The sequence below is a fragment of the Centrocercus urophasianus genome, unplaced genomic scaffold (assembly GCF_019232065.1).
Source record: "Centrocercus urophasianus isolate 14NV4802_14NV808 unplaced genomic scaffold, USGS_Curo_1.0 seq_19, whole genome shotgun sequence".
NCBI classification, from domain to species: domain Eukaryota; kingdom Metazoa; phylum Chordata; class Aves; order Galliformes; family Phasianidae; genus Centrocercus; species Centrocercus urophasianus.
The window spans coordinates 15,277,054-15,289,318 of record NW_024884744.1 but is presented as its reverse complement, the minus strand read 5'-3'; the positions used below and the strand labels follow the sequence as shown (position 1 = coordinate 15,289,318).

Here is a 12,265-nt window from a genome sequence, read left to right as displayed (position 1 = left end):
ATGATTTACTATGCAAGAGGGTTTTTTGTTTTTGTTTGTTTTTACTAAGGGATTTAAACCCAGTACTAAGAGCAAGCCAACTAGCCAAACCATAGCAGAACTTCCTGCTACAGATGGATAGCCCTTTAGTTCCAGCTTCATGAGACCACAGTACATCTGAAGGAGGAGATACTTCCTTCACCAAGCAAAGAGTTTGCTCTTTCACAGCTCTAAGAAGAGAAGTGAAGGTCACAAACTCCAGTCCTGCACAGCTACCCAGAGCTGCTGTTCCAGGTGGAACAGAGTATGCTGCTGGGTCAGTACAGATTGCTGCAATCACTGAGGCAGACTACAATCATAGATCTTCATGGCACCCCACGCTCAGTTTTACTTAGTTTTGGACTGGAAGCCTGGAGCTTAATTTGTTTTATGTATTGCATTTGGCTTTGTGACAAAGTGGAACATACACATTTCTACTTCTATGCAAGGTCTTATCCTGCTATTTTCCATGCAGTCTTAGCCCTTTACTACTGTTTTTTCTACTATCTGCCCTCAAGTTTGGCTTACTGATATTGCAGAGAAAGGTAACAGAGCTGCTCAGTATGTATTTTACCAGGCTGTCATTAACATCCCCTTGGAGTACTCAGCTGTAATGATTCCCAGGTTCTGTGCAATAATGTTCCATTTTTAGATACACCACTTTCTCTGTAAAGCAATGAGGACAGTGCTGGCCTTGCTACTTGAAGGACCTTAAAATAAAAAGCAGACCCTAAAGTGTTGAAAGGGCGGAGAGAATTCAGGAAAGATATATAATTCCATAAGCTGTGTTATCTTTTAACCCTCCTGTCATTATAAAAAAAAAGATGATGAGGTTCAGGCTATTTGAGCTGGCATTAAGTTGTTACTGCTCTTTCTAGACCTGCTGCTGGGGAGAAATAGAGCCTGTAAAATGTCATGTTGAATAGAATTCAACAGCTATATTTCTAATATTCTTTTTCCTAACCCGCTGTGCTTCTCTCCTACTGACTTTTCCTCTGTAAGTTCTCTTGCAAGCTATACTACATATGAAATAGCCCACACTTATTCAAAGTAGAAACCCAGGCATGCAAAAACCCACCTGTGAAAAAAGGCAAAGAACACATACATTACTGGCTAATTATCAAGCGTTTGCAATTAAATTCTTTATAGAAGAAGGGCTGAAAATCTGATTCTATACACCTGTTCTGCTAATACAAAGGACGGGTTATACTTCACATTTATAGTGAAATAAGGAGAAGGTTCCAAGCAGTGGCTGAAGTAAATTCCTTTGAATGGTGCAACCAATATCTTCCATGTCCTTCAAAGTAACAAAAACAGGGACAATCCAAAATATCCCTGAGGTATCAAAAGAGCAAACAGAATGTTTTCTTTTGATCTGAGCCAAGGTACGGAACCAACATAACTACATTTTAAAAAAGCAATAGCAAGTAATCGCACCTAGTGGGCTTCTAACTGCTGTGAAAGAAGTTTGTTTGGGTTTATAATGAAAAGGTAGAACGGGTTATGTATACTGACAATAAATACAAGCTTCTAGACACCCTTCACACTTCCTCAAATAGTGACATAAACACCTCAAATAAGATATATACACTGTAATAAAAGTTTGAAATAATGTCAAATATTTGTATTTTTGAAAAGGTATCAATATTTTTCAAGCTCTAACCAATTCAGGGCACCAGTGGTAACATTCATGTGAGAATACCAATACTAATGGACTAGTAGTGACAGGAAATGAAGTTGGAGAACAGTAGAATGAGGAATGAATCCAGTGCCTTTGCAATTTTTCTAGATACAGCTATCTCAGAACGAGCAACTACAGCCACGTTATTAATCTTTCCTCATCCAAAATTCAAACCTGCTTTAAAAATCACTTCAACAATACTAAAACAAAGAGGATACACATTTCAGATCTTTACCTCTTTAACAAACAGATTCTCTGCTTTTTGTTCTGCATCTTCAGGTACAGAAGGATACAGCGTCCTGATTTCCAGTGAAATTGTATCTATCTGACAATAAAAAGAAAGAAAAAAAAAATTAGCCAGAATGATGAAAAGCAGCACTTTTGTCTCACAAAGGCAAAAGGAACAGGATTATTGGTGCTTGCATTTCTCAGTTTTTCATTTTGTGCAGCCAATACACATGCACAGGAACAACTGCAACCCAACTCCCTCCCTCATACGTTACTATCAGCTAAAGCATTAATTACAAGCAAAGTACTATTCAAACAGATTTCTGGGAACAAGCTTGTTCTAAGCTTGCATCCAGCAATCCCCTCTCAGATCACTGGACACTGCACCAATTAAGTTTTTTTGTTTGTTTGTTTGTTTGTTTTTTAATAAAGAGCAGCTCCTGGCAGAGCTACCTTGTCAGGACTGAGCAGCAAATCATGAAGAGAAGTGGATCACCAGAAGATCCAACAGGCTGACATCCCCAGTTTGCACCAGGCCAGCAAGAAGCCGGGCCGACCAGCAGTGCTCACTGCAGAGCTCTGGCAAGCCAGCAAAAACCCACAAGAGATGTTCATTCTCAAGTTAATTCAATCCTCTCTCCCTGGAGATGTCCAGGGGCCCTGGGCAGCCTGATTTAGCAACTGGCAACTCTGTCACCAGCACGAGGTTGGGAACAAGATGGTCTTTGAGGTCCCTTCAAACCCAAGCCATTCTGTGATTCTATGAGATCAGGCCCACTCATTTTCTCTGCGGAAAGCAACCAACCACCACCACACTCCAGCAGATCAGACTACTCTCAGTTACAGTGGAATAACTCAACTGAAGATAACAAGGGCAGACACCAAGACAAATGTCATCTCACACCTTATTGCTTTTTCCCTTACAGAATGGCACATGATTTCCACAGGAAGACCTGCAGCATCTGACCAGTTTAGTACGACAAAGCACCACTTTCTTCAGTGAAGCAGCCTGCAGCATCCATGGCTGGTAGCCCATGAGGATGCTTCATATCCTCAGTCTCCAACTGAACAGTGAACTTTTTTCTCCACAAATTGAAGCACCCAGGCTGTATGTGCCAATCAGCTGGCTATTATTGACCGCGTTTTTCTTTACAGCCTACATTTAACACACTGCTTCTCCTTATGACCTTTCATATGAGCAATTCTAAAAGAAAGGCATGCACCACACAGGTGGATGCAAACTATACGGGATTTCTGACTTTTTCCCATTTTGTCTGGATAGTTCAGGATACAGCATAGTAAAAATACTTTGGCTCCAACAAATAATAATGAACCCTCATAAACATGGATTCCAGGGCTCTCCTCTTTTGTATTACCAAAGCCTACGTGCAGAGAAGATGTATACAATCATTTAGTCAATGAGTAAGAGAAACAACAGATGGAGAAATATGGATTTTCAGACCACATTTAGTAATAGTGAAAATGATTGAATCCTCGGTTGCTTAGGGACTTTCCAGCAATACTCACAGTGTCTGGAAAACGTTTCCTTAATTATTTCACACATATATGACATTTTAAGCAATCCTGAGACGATGCCATCCCTGAGAACAGCTGAAAACCCCCAGACATCACACTGCAGGAGCTCTTCTTCAGGCTGGGGCCAGCAGCAGAAGCCACAAAACACGTAGGCTGCCCTTCCATGAGGTCACTGCTGCCAGAGACCAGATTTCCAGATGCAAGGCAGAGCAGAGGCAAAGAAAGGACATGTGTGATGCACTCTGCACTGAGTGTTCACATTGCCCAGATGGTGACTTAACTGCAGAGACCAACAGCCTCTTCTGCTTGACTACAATAACATTTATTTGCCTTGCAATGCAAAAGACATCTTCCATTATTTAGTTAAAACGTATATATATATATATATATATATATACATACATATATATATATAATTTACACTTAATGCAACGCTTCTTGTCAAAGACAGCACCACACTGACTGAGGCAGCCGAATGTTTTCCCATGGGAGTTGTCATGCCTCCCTTCCCTCACAGAGTTTATGTGAGAAGCAACAAGACTGTGGCAGAAGAAGAAACGGAACTCCAACCCAATGCTGCACACTCAGCAATCACCCCCGCCTCTTCTCCACAACAAGATTGCACTTGAAAGAAGAAAATAGAGCCCTGCAAAACTGAGAAACTGGGTAACATGGGGCTGGTTGCATTTGTGGACTTTGCAAAAAAAATATCATAGGTGTATTTACATAGAACTGGGACATGACAAATCTTGTGTATTGTTATATTTAACCTTGGCTTTACAAACTACAAAGCACTTCCCTTCTGAGAATTAGTTACGATCAACCACTTCGCTGCACAAGTCTGGCCACAAAAACACTTCCTGTTCAGAGCTGATTACTTCCAAAGCTCAATGGCCTTTAAGGTAGATCTGCTACAGCATTTTTCAACCAGAACTTTTTTTACTTCAAAAAGCAACTAAAATTCAATACCAGAATACATGCTGAAAAATTGCAAGCTGTCACTGGCAGAATTCAGCACGGCACTGTGCTTTGAATGCAATCTAGTTTTCTGTTTAAGCTCTCATAGGAGCTGCATACTCAAGTCAAAGGTCAAAAGAGCATCTTCTGAGAATCAAATAGCACAGACATTGATATTCATACCTAAAACCTGACATTCTACAAAGACTTCTGGATATCCATTTTATATAAATACCCTATATCCAACAGTGATTTCAGGCATTCGGGCAGTGTCTCATTTGCACGAACTGATGGCCTCAGGTGTCAGATTAGATACAAGGTGCGATTCAGTTAAGTGCCCTTTTGCAACATTCACTGAAGACTATTTCTACAATGAAAAGCAATGTTATTCCTTATCAGTGATCGATAAGGAATAATGTTTTCAGACAGTATCTACTTCCCACTGACATTGCAAGTGTAGGACTTGAAAACGGAGTTAAATGCCATTCGCTATTTCAAACATCCTCGCTCTGACTCTGTTCAAACAGCTCTTAGTCTGAAAGCATGTGGCCAGCGGTTAAACTTTTAGACGGATGCACCAAAAAAGATTACATTTACTTCTGGAAAAGGCAGCCCTCCTAAGAGAGCTAACCACATACAGGCAGAAACATTCGTATGTGTTAATGCCAAGGTGAAAAGGAGTCCAAGCAGCTTGAAAGACTGAATCTAAGTCAACAGGTTTATTTAACATTAGTGAAAATGGTTAATCTGTCAGATCACAAAGGAAGGCCAAGGTGGAACTCTGTGTGCTGCTGTTGGCCCTAGCCTTACCACAGAGAGGTGAGCTCAGGGGCACAGGGACAGGAAAGCAAGCACAGTGGGTGTTTAAGGGGACAGCTTCAGCGTGCCCCATTCCTCATAGGACCAAGCTCAGTGTAAGGGGCCATGCCCACACAGTGTTTGCTGCTTTAGCCCTCTCTTTTTAACACATGAAACATATCTTTCTCAGTCTAGCTGCCCCTCGCCTATCTGCTATTTCCAGCTGACATGAACTTGCATGTGAAAGATCTCACATCATGTTAGTCACGAGTAATGGACCGAATTTCAGTTCTTCTTTGATGACAAGATACTGCCTACCACATGGGAAAGTGTTGGATAAGCCAGGTGCCATTGAAAAGAACCTGGTAACCACCACAGTAACTCTTCTGATGTCAGAAACGATACTGGGGTTTACTGGACTATTTCCAAGAAAGCTCTCCTCCCTCATTTACAGCTATTTCTCCAGCATTTGTTCATTGTTTCACATAAAGAGACACAGTTTAACATGATCTTCTACTGTATCAAATCAAAGTACCTATTAAATACTTTCAATTGCCTTTTTATGATAATTAACGTTTATAAATCAACATAAAAGTAACATGTATTCTCATTAAACCTCAACACAAGCACAGTGTTAGCGTGATGCTAAGCCTGCTGTCACTAAGGGATGGCACCACTGAGAGGGAGACAGATCTGAATGAAGCTGTCACACTTATTTCACAATCACCTTCCCAGAAAACACATAAGAGGAAAATCAGAAATTGGAATGCCAGACAATGGCCCAGTTGCAAAGGAAGAATGTGGTCCAGTCTGGGAGAACAGAAGGTGAAATGATGATTATAAGCCACTTCTACAACCACAAGGACATAAACTCCCACATACTATGAAGTACAATCCGAGCTCACGTTCACCTGACAAGGAGCTCCTATGAAGCTGTGTCAATCCTTCCTCCACATAGCTGCTGCAAATGCAAAATTTTGAAGTAGAAATTTCCACTAACCATTGCTCATAGCACAGTGACAGAGAGACAATGTGCCCATGGGATTCAAGAGCAGATAATAGTGAAGCAAAGCTGTGTACTTTTTTTCAAAGGGAAACTGGACTTTGGGCAGGCAGGAGGAGAGTTAGCAAACAAGGATCAGTGGTTATTATTTCTTTTTAAAGAATTATTATGCACAATCACAAAAAAGGGAAGCATATTTTTCCTAGCTGGAGTTAAAACACAGAATGTGTCTTCGTAACATATATGCCTTGCATTCCTCTGTTGAAACAGAGGGAAACAGAAGAGTTTCAGGCTCAGATTAATATCAGGAATTCTTTACTGTCCTGTAGACTTACGGCAAGGTGCTAGAAATGACCTAAAAAGGTCTTGTAAGAAAGTGTGTCTTCTCTTAGAATCACTTTCAAAGAGAGAGAGGAATTTGGAGATCAAAGATAAGATCACAGTACTGCAGCTATGTAGATAATTGGCCCATAGATGATGTACACAGTGAACATTACAGATCCGGAAATGGCCAATCATCATTAAAAACAGAATTTTCTTTTATGCTCACTTCCTCACCAAGCACATTGGTTGGCTTTCACTCTGAAGATGCTTTTGCCCATAGTGTGCTAACACAGGCTCTAAGTGGGGCTGCATCATCCCTCAGCCACAAGGTCTGAAGCAGCTCTAATGGTTAATGGTAACAGTAAGACCCACAATTTCCTGAGGCATCATCGCATTAAATAACAATCAGAGCCAGCCTGAGCATCTCCTAATTCAGTCAGACCTGGATCTCTTTCTACTCAAATGGCTGACCCAGACTGCTGTGTACAGGTGATGTTTCAGCAGGAAGGAGCAGAGCTATAAATAGATGCTCTGCAGCTGAAAAACCCATCTGCTAGGGAAGCTCTGCAGCCCTGCCTGGTGACATAAGCTCTTGCTACTGCAGTTGAACAACAACAACAACAACAACAAAGAATTTTACTGCAAGGCTATAGACCCCACGTTTCACTGCCTCTGCTCTTTTGTGAGTGTAGGTCATCTCTAGTACGCAAGCAGTTCACTATGAGGTACAATTGCAAAATAATACAGAGAAAACAAAATTGAAGTCGCTGCAACAGCTAAAAATGTAATGAAAATAAGGATATGAAAATATGGTTTGATTGGCAGAGGTCCTGAGCAGTAGGATATGATTCTCCTTTTGCTGAGAAAAATCAGTTTTGCTCCACTGATTTGGGCTCAGTTATTCTAAATGCAGGGGCTCAAGTGCCTTGTGGCAGCACACAAGCAAGTGTAGTCAGCTTTATAATGCTAATTTTCAATTTCATAAATTCACAAATGTGTAAAATGGATCAAGGAATTAACAATGATGGCAAAACGTATTCTGTTTAGTTCTTCCTCAATCCCATGAGCACATTAACTCAGTTAATGCCACCAAGGAAATAGAGCCATTTAGGAAAACAAAGCAGTCTATTAGATTAACCCAGCCCCACAGGACAGAAGCAGTGCCATGAGCTGATGGGAAAGGCTCTCACACAGCAGTTCACAGATTCACACAGCGGTCACAGATTGAAATGTATTTCCACTAGAGAATGCCTATTCATGAAAACCTAAATCTTTTACAAAGATTGATTGATTTTGAAGAAGTTGCTGTAAGGTGCAGGTAATCTGCTAGTTTAGTCGCCTGGCAGCATGCCTCCCAAACCACCCTGCAGGCAGCCCTTGCCCTCCCAGGCTGCCTCAGGCTTCCAGATGCTTAAATTCTTTGCAGCTTGCCAGGCCCAACATTGGGAAACTACAAATGAGGTTGGGCAGCCCCATGGCAGTGGGCTCCAGTACCCACAGCCTGTTAGCACCCTACCACAGGGGCTACCTTGGCACTGAAGACTACATCCCCAGCACCTGGGGACAGCTTGCCAGATCTCCATCCACAATTGAGATAGCTCTCAAACTAAACAAAATCAAGTCTATTCAGATGTACTCTTCTTTTGCAAACTAATGCTGGTATATGGCACAGCTTAGATGCATGTTATAGCTACCATCTAAAAAGTCTGACAGAGCAGAAAGTCAAGAGCCATGCTGGTCAAATACATCAAACAGAATGGGATCAGAGAGACTGTAAGTAACATTCTGAAGTGCAATTATGTTAGACTATAAAAGTGGGGAGAAATTCCAACACAGGCTAAATAACCACTGTGTTGAGTGAACCAACAAGTACACGTTATGGAATAACCTGTGTTGAGTTCCTGAAATATATTCTGGAAAACCAAGGCTTCACCTTGTACTTATTACAGAACTGCAAGTTCACTTATACGCAAATGTCACACACACACACAAGTGAAACTTGGTGGGAGAGGAATAAGGAGCTGTGAATAAATCAAGAAAAGTCTTAGAGAGCCCTAGAAACATTTCCATCCCTCCTGTTAGCAGTGAGGATAAAACGAACAAACTTAAGAGAAGAAAACAACACACATTTGTTTTGCACTTACTGAAAAGTCATCATCAGGGAACAGTATCAGATCTTTAAACAGGCTATCTCCAATATTTTTCTCAATCTCTGTGATAACAGCTTCATAATCCAAAGGCTCCAAGAGTTTTGGTTTTTCCTGCTGTAGAGAAAAAAAAAAAAAGATCAGGTAATATCTCTACTCAAATTCTCCTTTCTTTCCACCCTCCATAAAATGACATCATTTTTTACATTTTCTGCATGTCAGTATGAACAATTTCTCCCCCTACCTCCCTCCAACTTCCTAGCTTGCGGCAACAGAACTGATTAAGAGAAGTGGAAATGAAGCATCTGGGCCAGTTGTGGTAGTTATTTTCAACCTGCTAATTCAAAGGCAATTTGTCAGCTCACTACAGAAACTAAACTGACCTATTAACTTGTCTGTCAGCCTCAGAAACCCTCTCATTCCCTGCAAATATATCCGGACAAACAGATAGGCACAGTTTGGACTGAATATAGACATTACTTTGAGTTAATGTGTTGTAGAATAAATAACCTACTCTACCAGCACTTGATTCCACTACCGTGAGCTAATTTCTTCATCCTCACGCACAGACCCAACCCCTTGAACTGCTGATAGTTTATGTCATCATGGTGTTTTACTTGGTAATAACCCTAAGTTACTCTCTTGGAATAAATTACCTGGCATCCATTCCCAAGGTTTCTCTTGTCAGAACCTAGTTTAATTACAATAGTGCAATTAGTGGTGAAGACAGTGAAAGTCAGAAACTCCCACAGGAATAGCAAGACAAAAGTAAATTCACACAAACTTGAAATAGAGAGACAGAAAAAAGGAAGCCCATTGGACATGCAAGAATCATAGCATCAAGAATACATTAATGAGATGTATTAAGGTAGCAACATTTGCTTAATTCAAAGATTCTGCAGCATCAGAAAGAGTAAATGAGAAAGAGCAAGAAAAGTAGGAGAAGGGATGAAAAATGGGTAAGACAGAGAGAATAGAGGATCCCAGAGAAAAGCAAATGCAGAAAAAATTCTACTGAACACTTCTGCTTGACACAATAACAGTCGTTAAATAAGCCGTATTTTACCTGTTGTTCTTGCACTGTGCTGAATAATATAAAGCTTAGAACAATATAAAGTTCAGAATACTATAAAGTTTCCCCTCCCTCTTACCTAGACCAAAACCATGGTGTATCAAAAAAGAAAGCTTGCACATCTCCATAAAACCCATTTCTCCAATGGACAATCTGATGATTATCCACCATGTACTGTTTATACAATTGTGTATATATGTGGTCCATTATACATGTGATGGTCCAAAGCTATCAGTCAGCTCTTTCTCTCTTCCTTTCAAGTTAAGTCACAGCAGCATCCTTTAGCCACAAGTTTTAGACTCTCTTCCCTTAAATCTAGCTATTATCTATATTAAATATTGCAAAAGAGACTTAACTATCAAGGAGTTAAACATGAAGAGAAAACACCACTGAGAAATGGTGAGTGCACCGCTAATGATGCCCAGGTCTGAAAACTAAAGTTTATTTTCTCTATATTTTGAAAAAAGCAAATTTGTAGAATTATTTTTATCTTCAATAAGAAGCCTGAGAGCAACCACTTGCAAGGAAACCCAAAGTAAAATGAAAAAACATGCACTGACATTTTTGAGGTACAAGTGTTTCATGAAGGCTAGTTTACTGTGTAGAGGTTTCACTAAAACACATTTTCTGCAGAAAGTTCACAACTTTAACTACACCTAGAACCCACCATTCCAAAACCAGATACCACAGTAGTAATGGCTTTGTAGCAATCTCGGGTTTTAGTAAGCCATGCATGCCACTGTAACCATGAACACCCACCCTCCAAAAACATAGGTGTGGTAAGACAGAATTAATGTAGGTTTTGCACTTTAGAGAAACCTCATCAACAGTACGTTTCAGAAATCTTTTAAAAACACACAAGGCAATAAAAAAAGAAAAACAATATAAGTAGCTACCTTCCTACTAAAGTTACAGACTAAGAAAGAGCTGGGAAATCCCACTGATCTTTGGACTCTCTTCAAATATGGGGGGATTCCCATAAAAATGCACCCAGCACTTGCAGGTTCTCTACACAGATTGGAACTACCCTTTTTGCTGGGGCTTAGACAAAGAAGAGGTATTTCTTCTTCCCCCTGGAAATCCCTGCAAGGCCAGGATGGGTACTGCTACATCTCCTGAAGACCCAGTGACACTGACAGCGAGATGCAGGTGGGGGCAGGGCAAGCCATGCTGCCTTGGCCCTTCTTTTCTCCTCAGAAACACATAGCACTCGGAAAGCTGCCCCTGATAGATGCCTGAAACTCTCCAGGGCCAAATGTCTCCTCGACAGTTGCAAGGTCATCTGTGCGAGGCGAGAATGAAACTCGAGAAAACCCTGAGGCAGAGAAACAGAGCATATAAACATCACTATTCCCACAGTACTAATTCTCCTACTCGCAGTGCTGCAAAGCGCACGAGCTGCTATAAACATTTTAACAGAAGTTAACAGAGAAGCCCTATGAGAAAGATTACACACCCAGAATGCAACTAAAAGTAAGTAGATATGACATTATCCAAATTAGTTCAAAACTTTTCAGTGAAGCGCTTCAGCATTTATGGTGATGCTGATGCAGTGACAAATGTCATTATTCCTTCCACAACTCTACAGCAAAATCCTGCATAAAGGGCAATATTGTATTATTTCAAGACTCATAAGTCAGAGATGCAAGTAATAGCCCAATCTGTTCAATGCACTGACTACAGGGATTACCTAGTCCATCCACCACTGACATCAAGCATGATAGCATCATAAACATGAGACCTCTCTTTAGAAGCTTCTACTCACTGAAATATCAGGAATCCTGCATCTTCCTATAGATCCTAACACTAAGCACTGTGCATACTCCCTGTCCTTTGTAGAGCACATCCTTTGGCTTTGGCAGAGCTGGGCACTACAGCTCTCAGCACTGCACTTATGATGGGAAGCAGCAGCTGTTCCAGTTAGCAATTGCTCTCGAAGACATGGAATAACAGTTCAGTTTGCTTGTCACAGGCAGACAGAAGCAGTGATGTGGGGATTAGCAGATTTCTCCCTGCAAGTGCTAGCAGAGATTTGTAAATGAGTAGGGCTGATTTAAAGCTTTAATAACCGGAGTGCTGTCTCTCCTCAATTTAACTTGTCTGCTCTTTTTGGAAACAGACCAACGAAGCAATCTGTGTGCCAAGATCAAATTATGCTGGCTTGGATCTTTATAGTGCTTTTTATATTCTCTATCTCAAGCGAGTAATGAATTATTTTTTGCTGTATTGAAATGGCTGTGACTACATGCAGCAAAAGGCACTCTCCAACTCCACACCTGCTCCAACAGCCACAACAGAACCATTTCCTTTACACACCAGCAGAGCTACGGAGCATACCTCCATGCATTGCTGAACCAGCTTTTCTAAAATCCTTCAGAATGGTCATCTCTAACAAGCACCAGTTAGGCACCACTTCGCTTTGCGCCAGTGATGTGGTGTTTGATCAGAACTGTACAAATCTACCTTCTCAAACGAGGCCCAAATCATAATCTTCTGATCCA

The 12,265-nt window shown here is 40.9% G+C and overlaps 1 protein-coding gene across 6 annotated transcripts in view; it reads right to left on the bottom strand.

Annotated features, from left to right (window-relative positions):
* DOCK10 (dedicator of cytokinesis 10) overlaps positions 1 to 12,265 on the bottom strand; it is a 136,465-nt gene that overhangs the window by 80,181 nt on the left and 44,019 nt on the right. For 5 of the 6 annotated variants that reach the window (XM_042820431.1, XM_042820427.1, XM_042820429.1 and 2 more), the window contains exons 2-3: positions 8,690 to 8,809; positions 1,935 to 2,024 (exon numbers count right to left, since the gene is read on the bottom strand). In XM_042820431.1, the coding sequence (XP_042676365.1) occupies positions 1,935 to 2,024; positions 8,690 to 8,809 (210 nt within the window). The remainder of the gene's footprint in view (positions 1 to 1,934; positions 2,025 to 8,689; positions 8,810 to 12,265) is intronic. The other variant, XM_042820433.1, reaches the window with a different exon arrangement.